The sequence below is a fragment of the Coturnix japonica genome, chromosome 3 (genome assembly GCF_054131305.1).
Source record: "Coturnix japonica strain WE chromosome 3, WE-NBRP24, whole genome shotgun sequence".
Classification (NCBI taxonomy): domain Eukaryota; kingdom Metazoa; phylum Chordata; class Aves; order Galliformes; family Phasianidae; genus Coturnix; species Coturnix japonica.
This window is the reverse complement of record NC_140665.1, coordinates 99,606,617-99,624,324: the sequence shown is the minus strand read 5'-3', so window position 1 is coordinate 99,624,324 and position 17,708 is coordinate 99,606,617. Positions and strand designations below refer to the sequence as shown.

Below are 17,708 nucleotides of genomic sequence, written 5' to 3'. Positions count from 1 at the left end.
GCAGGGAGTGGGACCAGATGGCCTCTAAAGGTCCCTTCCAATTTGGAGTTATAGTGCAGTGGTGCTTGGGGACCTCGGAGAGCTGCTCACTGAGCAGAAACTCTGCAGCCCAGCTGGGAAACAACTGAGCACAGGAGGTGCTCAACCCCATTCATCTCCAAGAGCAGCCCCGGGGTGACAGCAGCGGGAGGAATTCTTTCCTAGGCTCAGATCTTCGGTCTGAAAGATCCATCCTGGGGATAGAAGGGAAGGCGATTTGGAAGGGAAGGTCTGAAGGGAGCGGGGAGGCTGTGGGGCGACGTCTGTCCGTCTGTCTGTCCATCCTACTTGTCAGTCCAAGCACCGATGCCCACGGGCTCTGTGCTTTGTGCTCACACCTCCTGATGAGTTCTCCTCCTTTCGGACCACCCCGCGGGCTCCATCCTTGCGCTCTCACACTCCGGCACATGGGGACGTGCCACCACCGCTCTTCATTTTGTAAAGCAGCTCCGGACTTCGCTCGCCTCCAGTCTGCCCCGTGCCGCTGCCTTATGGCTGCCCCTTCCAGGGACAAGCCAAGCTGATTTTTCCTCTTTTTTTTCTTTTTTTTTTTTTCTTTTTTAATTTTTTCCATTTTTTTTCCTCCTAATTTTTTATATATTTTTTAATTATTATTATTTTTATTATTATTATTATTATTACTTTTTTTTTTTTCCGAATGAGCAACGTGTGAACCTTGCCGAGCTCTGATCCGAATGAGTGCAGCGGTTTTCTTTTTGTAGGAAAAGAAGACAGAAGAGTTCTTCTCTGTGGTGGCTCCAGACTAGAGGAAGTCTCTAGTGAGTTTCCACTTCACGTAGTTCCCAGTCCGTCGCCTCCGGCCTTTGCCCCATCCCCGCTAAGAGCCCCTCTTGTCTTTTGTGTCCCAGCAGGTACAGCAGGTTCAGGTGTTTGCCGACGTGCAGTGTACAGTGAATCTGGTAGGAGATCCCTACCTGAACCCTCCGGCTCCCCTGGGCGCTCCGAAAGCCACCGCGGTGCCGCCGACGCCACAGGGCCAACAGAAGAGCCTTCTTCAGCAGCTACTGACTGAATAACTGCTTTTCGAGGAATGTGAAAAAAAAAAAAACAGAAAAAAAAAAGAAAAAAAATTTAAATAATGAGACGTACAGAGATATATAAATATATATATTATATATTTTTCTGAGATTTTTGATATCTCAAAGCGCAGCCATTCTTCAGCTCGTAGTGTTTGGAGCAAAAGGGGGGGGAGGGAGGGGCTGTTTCATTTTGTGCGCGGGGTTCTTTTTGTGGGTTTTGTTTATTCCCTCTCCACACCCCCTTTTTTTTTTTCCCCATCCCCTCCTGTCTTCCCCCTTTGGTTTCCATTTTTCCTCCTTTTTTCACCCTCTTTTCCTCATTTTTCCCTCTTTTTTGCCCTTTTTTCCCCCATTTTCCCCTTCCCTCCCTCTTTTTTTCCCCCCCTCCTCGTTTTGTTTTGGTTTTTTTGTTAATAAAACAAACAAACAAAAACCAACCCCAGGAGCCCACAGAGTGTTGTGGGCATTGGCAACGCGTGCGAGGCGGGGACAGTCGGTTTCATTGAGCCAAACTCAAGAGATGATCCTTATTTTTGTAATCAGTTCGCCGGCTTCTTAATCTGGACGAAGGTTTTTTCTCGGGGAGGCGGGAGGGCAGGGGGAGGAGGCAGCTGGAGGACTGCGGCAGCAGCACAGGAGGAGGAGGAGGAGGAGGAGGAGGAGGAAGAGCAAGCTCAGTTTCAGCTGGATCTGTCACTGATGACGTCTCGGCACGGGGCACGGATGGGGATGGACGTTGGATTACTGCAAACAAGGCCGGGTTGAGTCACGCTTTGACAACGAACCTTCTCTCCCCTCCACCCCGAACCCCGCTTGTGCGTACAATCAGCTTTTTCTAGCAATCGTGAGTTTGTCGGTTTTAAAGAAAAAAAAAAGACAGAAAAAAAGACAAAAAAAAAAAAAAACCAACCCCCAAACCCCAAGAAACAACCTACAAAGAGTATTTTGACCCACTGGTTTCTGTTGGGTTTGGGCTTTTTTTTCCCATGTTTTATGGTGATTTCGGGCGCCCGGCGGAACAAGGGGCCGACCGTGTGTATATTGCAATGGGGGGAACAACCAAATAGGCAAAAATAATAATAGAGAGGAAAAAACAGCAACAAAAAGGCCAAAAAAACCACAAGTTTGGGGCAAACGACGAAACCAAACCCGCAATAATTTTTAGGGGGACGGATGGGGAGGGTGGGGGGGTGATGTCAATTCTTGTAGATAAAATTTTCTGATGAAATATGGAATAAAATGAAGCAGTCGGTTCTTTCTGCTTTGATCGTGTTTAACAGCTGAGGTAGCTTAAACTATTTAAAATGATTAATAATAAAATAATAATAATAATTGAATTCTCTGTCGGGAGATGATAGCTTATTTTTTCCCCTCGAGCCTGTCACTGTAAATAGCTCCGAGCTCTGTATAAATTTGTTTCCTTCTCTTTTAGCTTTTAATATTCACTGCTGACTTTTATGAGAGTGGGGGGGGGAGGATGGGTGGGTTTTTGTCCCTCTCTCTCTTTCTCTCTCTCAAATCGCGCTGGTGTGTGGAAAACAAATGTGTAGCTTTGTTGATTGACATTTGCAAGAGTTAAAAAAGATGACAAAAAAAAGGAAAAAAAAAAAAAGAAAAAAAGAAAAGAAAAAAAAAAGACAAAAGAACCGGAGTTGCCAGCTGACGTTTCAGTTTCGTTGTCTCTGTGCCGACGCATCCCTGGAGAAATGCGCTGATAATGATGGGTGCTGGGGGGATGGGGCTGAGCCATGGAGAGGTTGCCATGGGGTGAGGGTCCTGGCCATAAATCATTGTGCTTTGGGCCCATTACTGGGCACCAACAGCAGGTGGTGGGTCCTCCCAACCAGCCCCAAAGCCCTACGGTGTTTGGATCCTCCCAACTGGCCCCAAAGACCTACAGCGTTTGGGTCTTCCCAACCAGCCCTGACACTCTACAGTGTTTGGGTCCTCCAACCAACTCAAATGCCCTATAAAGTCTGTTGCTCCCAACCAGCCCCCAAACCCTACAATATTTCTTCCTCTCAACCAGCCCCAAAGTCCTGCAATGTTTGGGCTCTCCCAACCAGCCACAAAGCTCTGCAATGTTTGGGCTCTCACAATGAGCCACAAAGCCCTACAGCATTTGGGTCTTTCCAACAAATTCAAATGCCCTACAATGTCTGTTGCTCCCATCCAGCCCTCAAACTCTACAATGTTTGTTGCTCCCATCCAGCCCTCAAACTCTACAATGTTTGTTCTTCCCAACCAGCCCCCAAACCCTACAATGTTTGTTCTTCCCAACCAGCCCTCAAACCCTACAATGTTTTGGGCTGCTTCAGCATTTTCGAGGGGGAAAAGGGTGGGTACTTGGGTGCTGTACCTCCTTGCTGGTGGTTTTTTTGCCACGTTGGTTGCTGGAAGCAGTGGGTGGGGAAGAGCATCACAGCTGCTGGGGTTCTCCCTGTCCTGCCATGGCTTTTCTTTCTTACACTTCATTGAAAGGAGGCAGTGCCGGCTTGCGGGCTGATGCTGCCGTCTGCTGTTCACAAGGCTCTTGGCAGGGATTTGCTGCATGGTTCAGTGCAAACAAAACCAAACAAACCGACCTCTGGTCAGAGTGAGCCTTGAGCTCTGGCTGCTGTAGGGTCACTGTGTCACGGTGACCGCAACCAAAGTGCCACAGCCCGGGTGACACAAGTTGAGGTGGCAGCTCACGGTCACAGCTGTGTACTCCCATCCTATGTCAGAGCCATGGGAGAATGCATCATCACAGCCCAACCAGCACCAAAGCAGGGTGCTCTGCCACAGCCACACTCCTCTGTCCCTCCTCTGTTTGGAACAAGAGGTGATGGCCATAAATTGCACCAGGGTTGATTCAGGTTGAATATTAGGAAAAAATTCTTCTCCAGAAGAGCAGTGATGCAGTGGCACAGCTGCCCAGGGAGCTGGTGGGGTCACCATCCATGGAGCTGTTGCAGAACAGTGGGGATGTGACACTGAGGGACGTGGGCTGTGGGCATGGGGTGGGTGGGCTGGTGTTGGATTTGGGGTTCTGAGGTCTTTTCCAACCTGAATGGTTCTGTCCATTCCCAGAAATGCAGCATTGGCTTCAGAATGGGCAGAGGAGCTCAGAGGGCTGTGCCAGGCATGCAGCATGGTAAACCCTGCAAGACACAGGGAACCCAAGACAGTCAAACCCAGCCTGATGCTCTCCCAGGTTTCCTTGGCTGTGCAGATGGGTGGCTATGTAGGCTTTTGTGGTTTTCAGGTCACCTCCCACATCAGTGGGAAACAAATACTAGAGAAGCCAACAACTCATGCTGTGAGATATCATACAACAGCAGTATCCTGCAGAGGCACCACAGCATCCAGGAGAGCTGCAAACAGGAGGAAGCTCTCAAAGAATAAAGCGTTGGAGCAGAGAAAAGAGAGAATTAATGCTACCACAGCAGTGAAAGGTGAGTTAAGCAGCACAGTATGCACCACATATGGGACAGAACATATTAAATTCATGTTAACTGAGACAGGAGAGGCTTAGGTTGGATCTTAGGAGGAAGTTTTTCACCCAGAGGGTGGTGACGCACTGGAACAGGTTGCCCAAGGAGGCTGTGGATGCCCCATCCCTGCAGGCATTCAAGGCCAGGCTGGATGTGGCTGTGGGCAGCCTGGGCTGCTGGTTGGCGACCATGCACACAGCAGGGGATTGGAACTGGATTGTGGTCCTTTTCAACCCAGGCCATTCTATGATTCTATATTCCTCTGATTCTATGAAATTCAAGCTGAATGTCAGACAAAACAAGATCTGCTCATGGAAGTGTAACTCCTAACAAGCACCCACAGCACTTGAGTGTGGCATCCCCTAGAAGAGCCTGCTCTGGCAGTGTGGAGATGCACAAGCAGACTGACTGCATACAGACACAGCGACTCCATATAACTCACAGTGACATGATGCAAAGAATATTTAATCCTCTCCAGCAAAGATCCGTTTTCCACTTTTTAACTGCTGCTGCACAACAAGAAGGCTGACGGACATTAGCACAATGCTTCCACCCAGAGGCAAGCGGAACAGTGGCGCAGGAGGAGGGCTGGCAGGAAAGCAGGGGTCACTTGAGCAACTTGAACTTCTTCAAGTGTGGGTGCACTTGGTCCTTTGGGTAGGGCCTGAGCGCCAGGCAGCTGGGGATGTTCTCAGGTTGCTCTGTCCACACTTCGTGATCAATGCTGTGCTCCTTCAGGGTCTGTGCCAGCGTGGTCAGAGCGGCTTCATCCGGAGCCTGGGGACAGACAAAGCTTGCTGTGAGGGCTGGCAGTACTCCCAAGGGTAGTCATACATATACAGTACACTGGCATATATATTCACTCATTTTCAAGGTCTCATAGATAGGTGCTGATGTCCCTTTAGGCATGCTCAGTGGTATTTAGAGTGGCTGAGTGCTCACCTACTTCTCCTTTCTTCACCGTCAGCTTCATCACTGAATCCTTTCACTCACTTTCATTCACTTTCCCCCAGTTTGGCAGATTTCCATTGCTTATTAGCAGTTCCCTTTGCTAAACCATATTGCCTCTTACTCTAATGTGCTAATCTCTATTGTTAAGCGAACCAACCCATGCCAGTTCTGCCTTCTGAAGTGAAAGAAACACAATAATGAAAGGGCACGAGTAGGTTTCTCACACATCAGAGAAGCCGGGGCCTCCACACAAGGTCGACGTGCCCTATTTACAAGAGAAGCCTGGAATGTAGCAGGCAGGCAACAAGACACTCCCCCCTATGCTCCTTACTAAAAGGACACTAGATGGCTGCAGAGCCTATGGAATAGAAGACTGAAAACTTCACTCATTGCTTGAGAGGCGGCTCCATGTTAATTATCTCGTGAAGGCATTATGTAGCACCTGCAGAAATACAATGAGCTCCCAAACATGTAATGTCAGCACTTATGGCAGGAAGAAGAGCAGGGGAAGAAGAGCCCCCTGGGCTGTGTGTTGGCTCGCTGGAAGGACATTGGGGGTGAATCTGAATCTAACACCCCAGTCTTGCATGTGTAAAGTCAGACAGCGAGAGCTGTTGCTTGGTGCAGGGTCTGAGGGCCATCACTAGGATTACTGAAGATATACACACAGTGGTAGTAAATCTGTACCCTTTATTAACCAAGCTGAGGAATGAGCAGCTGTGGTTTACTGTCCTGGATTTGAAGGATGACTCCTGCCTGGCCTTAGCTAAAGTCCAAAGTTAACTCCATTTGAATGGGAAAACCCTGATACTGGAAGGAGGGCTCAGTTAATCTGGACCTGCAGTTAACAAGCATTAACCCAGTTAACCCCCACATTTAACCAGTCTTACTGTTTTTGGGAACCAGCTGGCTTGTGAGCTCAGGGCTTGAGCTAACCCAGCTCAAGGTGGAGCTTTATTGCAGTACGTGGATGACCTCCTCACTGCCACAGTAACAAGGAATTGGTGTACTAACTTTAATTCCAGACAGTAAACTTCACATCTCTGAACTTGAATCAGAACCTGAAAAGTATTCTAGAGAGGATAGGGGTTTAATTAATGAGATAAAAGGAAGGAAGCAAACCGATGGCTGAGCATATACACCTGAGTCACACAGACGAGGTAGAGGGAGCCATGTATAGGTACAATGACTGTAGCTCTTATCTGCCCAGCCATCTGGAATACCTCTGAGCCTTGAGCTAAAGGAAAGACAGCATCCCACTCTTAAAACAGTGCGATAATGCCTTTACAAATCAAGAACCCTTGACACGGATATTGACCCACCATGAGGCACAAAAGAGGTTAAGCATCTGGATAGGGAGCTAGGAGATATCACAGAATTGTAGGGGTTGGAAGGGACCTCTAGAGATCATCGAGTCCAACCCCCCTGCCAAAGCAGGCTCCCTACACCACATCACACAGGTAGGCGTCCAGGCGGCTCTTGAATATCTCCAGAGAAGGAGACTCCACCACCTCCCTGGGCAGCCTGTTCCAGTGCTCCGTCACCCTCACTGTAAAGAAGTTCTTGGGCATATTCATGTGGAACTTCCTATGCTGTACTTTCATCCCATTACCCCTAGTCCTATCCCCACACACTACTGAAAAGAGACCAGCCTCGCCACTATGGCTCCCACACCTCAGGTATTTATAAACCTGGATCAAGTCCCCTCTCAGCCTTCTTTTCTCAAGGCTAAACAGACCCAGTTCCCTAAGTCTCTCCTCATAGGGGAGATGCTCCAGACCCTTCACCATCTTAGTGGTTATATTAAGGGTTATATTAAGTTACAATTAATGAGTTCAGCGTTTAAAACGCAAAAAACAAGCCTAGTTCCAATCACATGCTGTTTGTAAAGCAATCACAGCCTCGCTTTATACATATAGGGGCTGTAAAAGCACGATAAGACCAACCCCCCCCACCCCCCCCAAGATGGCGGCCGCCCGCTCCCCTCAGGCGCCGTTCCCGCCTTCCCGTCATGCCCCGCGCACCTCCAGCACCACAGTGCGCATGGCGCCGCCCATACACAGGTAGGCCCGGGTGTCCGGGTGCTGCCAGTGCGCATGCGCGGCGGCCAAAGCGGCGTGACACCCTTGGGCCACCACAGCACCCAGCGACCATGACCTGGCCAGGTCTCCCCGCAGCACCACATACTGCACCAGCGCCGCCGCCGCTGTGGTTGTGACTGCTCCAGCCGCCGTCCCGGGCGCCGCCATTTTGTTGTTGGGGGAACGTGATCGGTGGCGGCCTACTTCCTGTGGCGGCCTACTTCCGGTTGGGGCCTACTTCCGGAGCGCGAAGTTTGAGGGCTGAGGTGAAAGCGGGGCCTGGTGTTTGGTAATGGATCGTGGCGTCTCGGCCCTCTATCCCCTATTCCCTATTGATGGTGTTTCTCGCGTTCCTTTATTCCACAGACCTACCATATGAGTGGTCCTTAGCTGCTCGGCTCTCACCCTCTCCCCCTGTCTTCCTGGGAGCCGCTCCTTATTTGTTGTCCTGAGGAGGCCGCGCTGCTCTGACCCCTCAGTGGGAGTCAGGCCTTGCTTCTCCTCCTTATCTTCCTATCTCCCCCTTTATAGGGTCCCTCGTTCTCCCATCACCTCCCTGTCCCCATATGGACACAGCCTGAGGGGTTCCTTTCTCCTCCATGGGGCTGGTGTGAAAGGATGTATAGTGCATAGGAGTGGGGCTGGTGTGAAAGGCTGTATAGTGCATATGTAGGAGTTTCACCTGTACAGGCTGGGAGGAGTTGTCCTTGAGAGCAGCTCGGCAGAGAAGGACCTAGGGGTCCTGATGGACGAGAGACTCAACATGAGCCAGCAGTGCGCTCTGGCAGCCTGGAAAGCAAATGGGATCCTGGGCTCCATAAGGAGAGGGGTGGTCAGCAGGGATAGGGAGGTGATTGTCCCTCTCTACTCGGCTCTTGTGAGGCCCCATCTGTTGTACTGTGTCCAGGTGTGGAGCCCTCAGTACAAAAAAGACATGGAGATTTTGGAAAGGGTCCAGAGGAGGGACAAGAAGATGATCAGGGGGATGGAGCACCTCCCCTATGAGGACAGGCTGAGGGAGTTGGGTTTGTTCAGCCTGGAGAAGGTTGTGGGGTGACCTCATTGCAGCCTTTCAATACCTGAAGGGGACTTACTCCCAGGAGGGGAGTAAACTCTTGGAAAGGGCTGACATTAGCAGGGCACGGGGAAATGGTTTTAAGTTAAAAGAGGGAAGATTTAGGTTGGATGTTAGGGGGAAGTTCTTCACTAGGAGAGTGGTTAGGCCCTGGAACAGGCTGCCCAGGGAGGTTGTGGATGCCCCGTCCTTGGAGGTGTTCAAGGCCAGGTTGGACAGGATCCTGGGCAACCTGATCTAGTAAAGGTGTATGGTGGCCCTGCTTGGCAGGGGGGTTGGAACTACATGATCCTTGAGGTCCAACCCGGGTCATTCTGTGATTCTGTGAGTGCATAGCGATGTATGAGAGTATATAAAAGGATGAAAGGTTATAATGTGTTGTTTCAGCCCTCAGGATTGTCCTTGTGTGAGGCCAACCCTGTGGTCAGCCCTGCCCTCGGGCTTCATGGAGGAAGAACATAACAGCAATGAAAAGGAAAACGTCCCGTGTGGAAGATCTCTCCCTGCTGCCTCTCAGGATGGAGGAGGACGAATGTCTGTGGTCTCACTTGCACAGGGAAAGGTGGAAGGAGGGAAAGTGTATTCGGGAAATGGTGAGCTTGTAAAGGTCACTTTCTGTATGGTATGTGGTGCTACAGGCTTGGGGCAGAGTTCATTCTGGAGCAGAGGGGGCCCAGGGGAGACGATATAGTTCTTTAAGTATCTGTACTGGGCCAACTTTGGTTTGGGTCATGCTGTGTAGATGCTTACTAATGGCAGCTGGATTTTTGAGCGTGTGTTGCTGTTCCTTGCAGGGGTGTTAGGTTATCTGGAAATGCTGGAGGCACAGGCTCACGAGTTAGGCCTGAAGCAAGAAGAGAAGGAGCAGCAAGAAAAGAAGCTCGCCACATTGAAAGCCAGAGTGCAAGAGCTGAGAGCCCGGAGGGATGAACTGCGGGTTAAAGTGGAGCTGCAGGAAAAGAGGGTGAGAAATGGCTTGCTGCAGAGATCTGACAGAGGGTCTCTGGTATTCTCCCACTCTCACAGCATGGATTTACTGAGGTTGTTAATTTATTTCTTCTTTGGAAGTAATGTACATCCACTGTTCTCAGTATGGTGTAGTCCAGGACAACTGGATCTTTATACTTTGAGGTTGTATGGCCATTTCTGAACTCTTTTTCCCTTCTTCACCTTGAAATGCTCCCTCACGTTTCTCAGAGCTGGGTTATTTCTCTGTAGCTGGAGTGTGTTCCCTGCTGGTGATGTATTTGGTGTCATCAGTTTCTGATCTGTCTCATCTTTTGGCTTTTGTAGCTTCTTGACAAGAAAGGAGTCATGACAGCTCCAATGCAGCCCAGTGCTCAGACTGTTTTGGAGTGGAAACTGAAGAGCATTAAGGCCATGCTGCAGGTCTTTTACCTCACAGGTAATGCCTCACGGCTTGCGTGCGTTCTGCTGATGGCTGCATTTTTGGGGTGCTAAATTTTGACTAACGAATTTAACATGAAGTGCAATTTCCCTATTAATGCGGCCCAGTTAGTGACAATATAATCCATCTTTAAGCTGCTTGAGTTTATCCAAAGTCTCTTCATAAGAAGTCACTGTGTTTTATGTCACTGCACTCTTGCAAGTCCTTAATCCTCCCAGGGACACCCCCAGGCTGCTGTATTAAGAGTGTACAGCCCCTGCAGCCTATGCTGTCCCACCAAAGCTTCCTTGAGGTGACAAGTTTCTATTAGTGCTCAGTAAAACTCTCTATTCACCTAAGGAATCAGTGGGAAACTGACCAAGCAGGGAGTGTGTTTCTGCATCAGCACTGCTTATGAAGGCACCTACTTTGATTCCTATTACGTGGACCTCCTCATCAAGCCAGAGGTGCAGATTCAACGCCACTCTGTCCCAGTCTTCATCCCCCTGGAGCAGATAGCCAAGAAGTACCTGCAGACAGACATCAGGTGCTTCCTGTCCGTCCTGTCAGACCACCTGAATGCTTATGTTGGGCGGAGGCACCAGGCAGACCAGCTGGAGGTAACAGTGGTCAAAGCAACAGTGCTTGCCCATCTTATTGCCTTTTATATACCAAATATTAATGAGTGTGCACAGCTCTGGAGTGCTGGGGGAAATCTAAGTGGCTTTCTTCATATGGAACACTCACCACTCTGGTTTTCAGAGCACAGCAAATGACTGCATGACTATAAACTCCATTGCCTGTGTCATTAGTATGTGTGTATTTGGATGTCTTGTGGCTCATTTAAAATACACAGGCAAGTGCAAGGAAAGCTGTCCTCTTCCTTTGAGGTTCCTAAACTGAAGGAGCTGTGCTTTTGTAAAACATATCATCCTGGTGCAGGGGGTGGGCACGCTGTCCTTTGTTAGCTCCCAGCCCCCATGCTGATGGACTCCTGCCCTAGCTTTGTGTTTCAGAAGTTATCTTTGTCCTTTCAGGAGCACTTTTCAGACTGCATAGAAGGAACTTTGCAGAGGAACTCTTTGTGTAACTTGCTGGTCTTTAATTATGCCGTGTCAAGTAACAGCAAGACCTTTCCATTCAACGTGAGACTGCTTTATGGAGACCTCTGTAGCAGCCTCCCTACTGAAGCTATCATTTCTTGTACACGTAAGTGGGCAGTGCAGGTGACTGGGGATGTGGGGAGGGCAGTTTGGGGACTGAAAGAAGCATGCTGTCTTATTTCTTTAGGAGAAAAGATCTTTTCTGTAGCATGGGAGTTAGTGGCAGGGAAATAAGATGGGATCTTATTAGCATGAGAAATTTCTTTCAGTGCGATTAGAAATGAATAAGGTGGACTCTGTAATCACTCTGCCAGCAGTCATGGTCTGAGGCCTCCTGGCAGCAAAACCCAGCCGTGATGCTCCTTGGATTGCAGTTAGGCTGCAGGAGGAATTGTGTGTCAACAGCTCCTCCTTTCCTCACAGTTGACCCCTTTATAGGTGAAGTTCTGCCCTTGCTCAAAGACATCAGTGTCTTTTGAGCTGATAAGGCAGCTGGGTGGCTGAGGTGCTCCCACACTGTTTTCCCCTCACGAGCAGCCCTTCAGTTCTCGGTGTTTCGTGAGCTGCTTGTGCTCTGTGGCAGTTCATTTCCCCTGGGGAAGATGCAGGACGCAAAGGGTTAGGAAGGAGAAAGAAGGGTTATGAGAAGAAAAACCATGGCCAGGGAGAAAACTCCCTAGGGGCAAGGGAAGAATGAGAAGCAAATAGTTTTATGCTGGTAAAACTGTGTTCCTCTCCCCACTGATCCATCTACTTCTGTCTCCTAGCCGGCACTCTTCCATTGCTAGCAGAGATGGCAGCAGCTCACTCAAACGCATTTCGACACATGGCTCTGCACAAAGCCTTTGGCTCGCTCATCAATGCTAAAGAAAGCCAGGACTGAGCACCGTAAGCTACCTCAGCTCTCCTCAGTAACGTGCCTCTTCTGACTTCTTCTGCCCATGGGGAGTGCTCTCGAAATGCAAATGTTTGCCATGGACTGCAGCACTGCTGCCAGGAGCCCCCCGGAGGAGCAATTGGCCCAGTTTGAATCTTGAGAGCAATATTTCCTTGATGATTTTGGGTGTCTATTGCAGGTAATCTTTCCTCAGCACTCTGCTTCTCGCTTGTCATTTAATTCCTGCTCATGATTCATCACTGTGTTTGGTGCCCAAGAGCTCCTCAGTTATGGAGATTGTCTCACAATTAGAAGAAGCTATATTCAAACTTCAGCAGCTCAGAAAACCTTTTGGAACAAGAACACTACAGCTCACCGCTGCATGTATCCAGGCAGCAGAATTCAGACAGCAGGGAGCAAGTGGAGTAATCTGTGCCCTCCTTATAACAGCCAGGAAAGGACTTCATGTTAGAAACTGGTACATGCTGGAGGACAACTGGGATTGTTATGGCAGCCACCGAACCTTCCCTGGATAGAGGTGAGGTTTAATTTTGCCAGCAGCAGTCTGTGCCCTCACGTGGGCTGCATTAACTGTCCCCCAGCTCATTAGTACTGAGTTTTCCAGAAGATTTCACACCAGCGATGGCTTTGGACCTCCTGTTTTCTTCCTGTCATGGCAGAACTTTCCTGGCATCCCGTCTTTGTGCTTCCAGGTTTGGATCAGATCGGAAAAGCTTGCTGTACTTTTATGAGTGCTCTTTCAGTGTGTTAATTTCAGTAGGATAGAACTTCTACAGTGGTATTTTAAAGAATCTCCTTCTGTTGATTTTTTTCTAGACTTATAGCACATGGTTGGGACAACAGGATTTTCTCCTGCCGCATTTTTGTGCCATTTTTTCTCTGCAAGAAAGGCACAGAGATAGCACTCCCCAGATTGTGGTGGACCCTCTCCCTTGCCATAGTCAAACTGAGAGAGCCAACTTGAGAGGAGAGGAGGAATGGCAGGTCCCAGCTTGGCGATGTAGGCAACCCTCATCCTGACCTACCTCGGTTCCCCAGGTTCCTCTATGTAATAGGTTTGAAGCCCTGAAACTGGAGGGTGGAGTGGCTGAGGATGCGGTGGGAGGACTGCCTCCTCTGGTAAAGAAAGGAGGGTGATAGTCATAGGTGACTCCCTTCTAAGAGGAACTGAGGGCCCAATATGTTGGCTTGTCCCTACCTGTAGGGAGGTGTGCTGCCTCCCTGGGGCCTGGGTCAGAGGTATTGCTAGAAAACTTTCTAGTCTGATCCACCCCTCTAACTATTACCCCCTATTGATAGTTCAGGCTGGCAGTGATGAAGTTGCCAGAGGAAAGCCTGAGGACTACCTAGAAAGACTTCGGGGGACTGGGGCAGGTAGCTGATGGAACAGGTATGCAGGTGGTTTTTTCTTCTATACCTTCAGTGGCAGGGGAGGATCCAAAAAACCACCTCATAAATAAATGGCTTAGGAGTTGGTGCAAACATGGGAATTTTGGGGTTTTTGACCACGGGGCAATTTACTGGTCACCTGCTATGATGACTGCAGATGGAAGCAGCCTGTCTCTAAGGGGTAAGAGGATCCTAGCCAAGGAACTGGCAGGACTTATTGAAAGGTCTTTAAACTAGGTAGGAAGGGGACAAAATGAGGGCCAGTGGGGTTGAGTGTGTAGTTCAAGGCTCAAAACAGTGCTTGATGGGTAAGGAGAGTGGAGTTCAAAGGGATGGAGAGTTGTGGGGGGATGCTGCTTCCCTAAAGTGTCTGCACACTAATGCACGCAGCATGGGAAGTAAACAGGAACAGTTGGAGGTGTGTGTGCAGTTGCAAGGCCATGATCTCATTGTGATCATGGAGATGTGGTGGGACAGCTGGCATGACTGGAATGTTGTCATGGAGGGCTATGTGCTTTTTAGGGAAGATCAGCTGGTGAAGTGGGGTGGTGGAGTTTCTCTTTATGTGAGAGAGCAGCTAGAATGTATTGAACTCCACAAAGTCCATTAAGGACTGTGAAATTGAAATTGATTGGTGGTGCCAGGCCCTATCGGCCCTGGGATCCTGGCACACAGCTGAGGCTCCCCAAGGAACATGTCGCCCCCGGTCGCATTGCAAACAGGTGATAGAAAGGAATGTGCAGACAGACTGTGCTCCTGCTGCAGTGAGCCCTCCGTCCTCTCCTACCTCTAGCAATACAAATGAAGAGCTAGAGGATGTGGGACTGTTGGCGGAGCCTCTGTCTTGCTGTTGCTGATCAGACCAAAGCAGTCTGAGAGAAAAGGATAGGTGGAAGCAAATATCAGCTTGACAAAGTGGGCGTCCCCCCCCCCCCACGACCATGCTCGGCTCCCCAGGTGCTTCTGCAAAATAGGTTTGAGGCCCTGGAATCTGAGGGAGAGGTGAATGCGGATGTGGAGGCAGCCCCACCTGTGAGGGTGCCTCGGGGAAGCAGTTACACCCATGCCTCAAGACTTCGTCCACACGGAAAGATAGAAGGGTAGTTGTCATAGGTGACTCCCTTCTGCAAGGAACAGAAGGCCCTATATGCTGGCCTGATCCTACCCACAGGGAGGTGTGCTCCCTCCCCGGGGCACGGGTCAGGGACATTGCTGGGAGACTTCCCAGTCTGATCTGCCCTTCTGACTACTATCCCCTGCTGATAGTTCAGGCTGGCAGTGAAGAAGTTAGCAAGAAAAGCCTGAAGGCTATCAAAGATGATTTCAGGGGGCTGGGGAGGGTAGTTGAAGGAACGGGTGTGCAAGTGGTTATTGCATCTGTACTTTCAGTGGCAGGGAGGGATACTGAGTTGGGCCTAAAAACCCACCTCTTAAACAAATGGTTGAAGAGTTGGTGCAGACATAGGAGACTTGGTTGTTTTGATCATGGGGCAATTTATTCGGCTCCTGGCATGACGGCTGCAGACGGAAGCGGCCTGTCTCAAAGGGGTAGGAGGGTTCTAGCTGAGGAACTGTCAGGACTTATTGACAGGTGTTTAAACTAGGTAGGATGGTGGAAGGGGACAAAATGAGAGCCGCTGGGTCTGAGGCGGCAGTTCAAGACTTAAAGCAAAGCTTGTTGGGCGCAGACAATGGAGTTCAAAGGCATGGAGAGGGGTGGGGAGATGCTGCTTCTCTCAAGTGCCTGCATACTAACGCACGAAGCATGGGGAATAAACAGGAAGAACTGGAGTTCTGAGTGCGGTCGCGTGGCCATGATCTCATTGCGATCAAGGAGACGTGGTGGGACTGCTCGCATGACTGGGATGTTGTTATGGAGGGCTGTGTGCTTTTTAGGGAAGATCGGCTGGCAAGGCGGGGTGGTGGAGTTGCTCTTTATGTGAGAGAGCAGCTAGAATGTATTGAACTCCACCTGGGGGAGAGTGATGTAGCAGTGGAGAGCTTGTGGGTGAGAATCAAGGGGCAGGCTGGTAAGGGTGACACTGTTGTGGGTGTGTACTAGAGGCCCCCTGGTCAGGAGGAGGAGGTTGATGAGGCCTTCCATAAGCAACTGGAAGTAGCATCACGATCCAAGGCACTGGTGCTTATGGGGGACTTCAATTATCCAGATATTTGGTGGATGATCAACATGGCCAGGCATGCGTGGTCCAGATGGTTCTTGCAATGTGTTGAAGACAACTTTTTGATGCAGGTGGTGGGGGAACCGATGAGGGGAGGGGTGTTACTGGACCTTATTCTCACCAACAAGGAAGGACTTATTAAGGAAGTAAAGGTTGGGGGCAGCTTGGGTTGTAGTGACCACAAGATGGTGGAGTTCAAGATCCCGAGTGGAATAAGCAAAGCAAAAAAGTAGGATTGCTACCCTGTGAGCAAGAAATCAGGGAAGGGTGGCAGGAGACCTGTGTGGATGAGCAAGGAGCTCATGCACCAACTCAAAGGGAAGAAGAAGGTCCATGAAATGTGGAAAAAGGGTCTGACCATTTGGGAAGAGTATAGAAATACTGTCAGGGCCTGCAGGGATGTGATGAGGAAGGGTAAAGCCCACCTGGAATTGAATCTGGCAAAAGGGATAAAGAATAATTAAGGCTTTTTAAAGTATGTTAACAGTAAAAGGAAGACTAGGGAGAATGTGGGTCCCCTACTAAGTGAGGGGGGTGTTCTGGTAACTGGGGATGCTGAGAAAGCAGAGATACTGAATGGCCACCCTCAGCAAGTCTGCAGATGATACCAAGTTGGGAGGATTGGCTGACACGCCTGAAGGCTGTGCTGCCATTCAGTGAGACCTGGACAGACTGGAGAGCTGGGCAGTAAGAAACAGGATGAGGTTTAACAAAAGCAAGCGTGGAGTCTTGCACCCAGGGAGGAATAATTGCATGCACCAGTACAGGCTGGGGGAGAGCTGCTGGAGAGGAGCTCTGCTGAGAGGGACCTGGGCGTCCTGGTGGACGACAGGTTGACCATGAGGCAGCAGTGTGCCCATGTAGCCAAAAAAGCCAATGGCATCCTGGGGTGTATTAAAAAGAGTGTGGCCAGCTGGTCAAAGGAGGTGATCCTCCTTTGAGATCCACCTACCTTTGAGAAGGTAGGTGACTCCCTTCTGCAAGGAACAGAAGGCCCTATATGCCGGCCTGACCCTACCCGCAGAGAAGTGTGCTGCCTTCCTGGGGCACGGGTCAGGGACATTTCAAAGAAAATTTCTAGATTGATTCATCCTTCAGACTACTACCCACTTTTAATAATTCAGGCTGGCAGTGAGGAAGTTGGCAAGGAAAGCCTGAGGTCCATCAAGAAAGACTTCAGGGGAATGGGGCGAATACTTGAAGGAGCTGGGGTGCAGGTGATCTTTTCTTCTATGCCCGTGGTGTCAGGAAAAGGTACAGGGAGGATCCAAAAAACCCATCTCTTAAACAGATGGCTTAAGAGCTGGTGCAGACACAAGAATTTTGGCTATTTTGACCATGGGGCAATCTACACTGCACCTGGAATGATGGCTGCTGATGCAAGCAGCCTGTCCCTGAGGGGTAAGAGGGTATTAGCTGAAGAATTAGCAGGACTCATTGATAGGTCTTTAAACTAGGAACGAAGGGGGAAGGGGGCAAAATAAGGGCTACTGGGGTTGAACGGTGCATTCGAGGGATTGTACCAAACTCCGTGGGCAAGGATTGCAGAGTGCAAAAGGAGGGAGTAGGGCAGGGGGATGCTGGGGATGCCGCTGTTCTAGCGGATCCAGGATCGCTTATGAAGGTGGTGAGACGGACAGCCCGGCTGAAGTGCCTTTATACTAATGCACGGAGCCTGAGTAACAAGCAGGAGGAACTGGAAACTGTGATGCACTCCGAAAATTATGACATTGTTGCTATCACAGAAACATGGTGGGATGACTCCCACAATTGGGATACTACCATCGATGGCTATAGGCTCTTTAGGAGAGATAGGCGAGGTAGGAAGGGTGGGGGAGTCGCCCTTTATGTCAGAGATTGGATAAACTGTGAGGAGCTCCCCATGAGAAACAGTCAAGAACAGGTTGAGAGCCTGTGGGTTAGGATTAGAGATGGGACTAATAAAGGTCAGCTGGTATTAGGGGTATACTACAGGCCACCTGATCAAGGGGAGGCTGCTGATGAGGCTTTCTTGCTCCAGATGCGTGAGGCGTCTGGCTCACGGGCTCTTGTCCTGGTGGGGGACTTCAACCATCCTGACATCTATTGG

General features: G+C 49.8%; 3 protein-coding genes and 1 long non-coding RNA gene across 19 annotated transcripts in view; 2 read left to right on the top strand and 2 right to left on the bottom strand.

Annotated features, from left to right (window-relative positions):
* Positions 1-2,730, top strand: part of NCOA1 (nuclear receptor coactivator 1) — a 135,918-nt gene extending 133,188 nt beyond the window's left edge. For 9 of the 15 annotated variants that reach the window (XM_015859671.3, XM_085540911.1, XM_085540912.1 and 6 more), the window contains one exon: positions 909-2,730. In XM_015859671.3, the coding sequence (XP_015715157.1) occupies positions 909-1,076 (168 nt within the window). In that variant the 3' untranslated portion in view covers positions 1,077-2,730. 15 annotated transcript variants of the gene reach the window in all.
* LOC146761604 (uncharacterized) lies at positions 183-1,657 on the bottom strand. Its single transcript, XR_014944978.1, has 2 exons — positions 1,518-1,657; positions 183-1,076 (listed from the first exon to the last, which is right to left on the bottom strand). It is a non-coding gene; the product is annotated as an uncharacterized LOC146761604 (long non-coding RNA).
* A 2,269-nt stretch (positions 2,731-4,999) lies between the features above and the next one.
* Positions 5,000-7,763, bottom strand: PTRHD1 (peptidyl-tRNA hydrolase domain containing 1). The gene is made up of 2 exons (XM_015859670.3): positions 7,531-7,763; positions 5,000-5,332 (listed from the first exon to the last, which is right to left on the bottom strand). The coding sequence occupies exons 1-2, from the start codon at positions 7,753-7,755 to the stop codon at positions 5,162-5,164; spliced, it is 396 nt and encodes a 131-aa protein (XP_015715156.3). The 5' UTR covers positions 7,756-7,763; the 3' UTR covers positions 5,000-5,161.
* Positions 7,764-7,818: 55 nt separating this feature from the next.
* Positions 7,819-15,230, top strand: CENPO (centromere protein O). 2 transcript variants are annotated; one of them, XM_015859669.3, is made up of 7 exons: positions 7,819-7,853; positions 9,050-9,255; positions 9,457-9,626; positions 9,956-10,067; positions 10,410-10,669; positions 11,087-11,258; positions 11,920-15,230. In XM_015859669.3, the coding sequence occupies exons 2-7, from the start codon at positions 9,108-9,110 to the stop codon at positions 12,033-12,035; spliced, it is 978 nt and encodes a 325-aa protein (XP_015715155.2). In that variant the 5' UTR covers positions 7,819-7,853; positions 9,050-9,107; the 3' UTR covers positions 12,036-15,230. The 2 variants fall into 2 exon arrangements, with proteins under 2 accessions (XP_015715155.2, XP_015715154.2); XM_015859668.3 differs by having other exon boundaries at positions 7,819-7,876; positions 11,920-12,855.
* The last annotated feature ends 2,478 nt before the right edge of the window (positions 15,231-17,708 follow it).

What these genes read in the sequence shown, in the direction of transcription:
- PTRHD1 (XM_015859670.3), bottom strand. Translation starts at nt 7,755, where the DNA reads ATGGCGGCGCCCGGGACGGCGGCTGGAGCAGTCACAACCACAGCGGCG. An exon ending in TGCGCACTGTGGTGCTGGAG is followed by an intron (nt 5,333 to 7,530) that starts GTGCGCGGGGCA and finishes GTCTGTCCCCAG; the next exon opens with GCTCCGGATGAAGCCGCTCT.
- CENPO (XM_015859669.3), top strand. Translation starts at nt 9,108, where the DNA reads ATGGAGGAAGAACATAACAGCAATGAAAAGGAAAACGTCCCGTGTGGA. An exon ending in GAAAGTGTATTCGGGAAATG is followed by an intron (nt 9,256 to 9,456) that starts GTGAGCTTGTAA and finishes TGTTCCTTGCAG; the next exon opens with GGGTGTTAGGTTATCTGGAA. An exon ending in ACCAGGCAGACCAGCTGGAG is followed by an intron (nt 10,670 to 11,086) that starts GTAACAGTGGTC and finishes TTGTCCTTTCAG; the next exon opens with GAGCACTTTTCAGACTGCAT.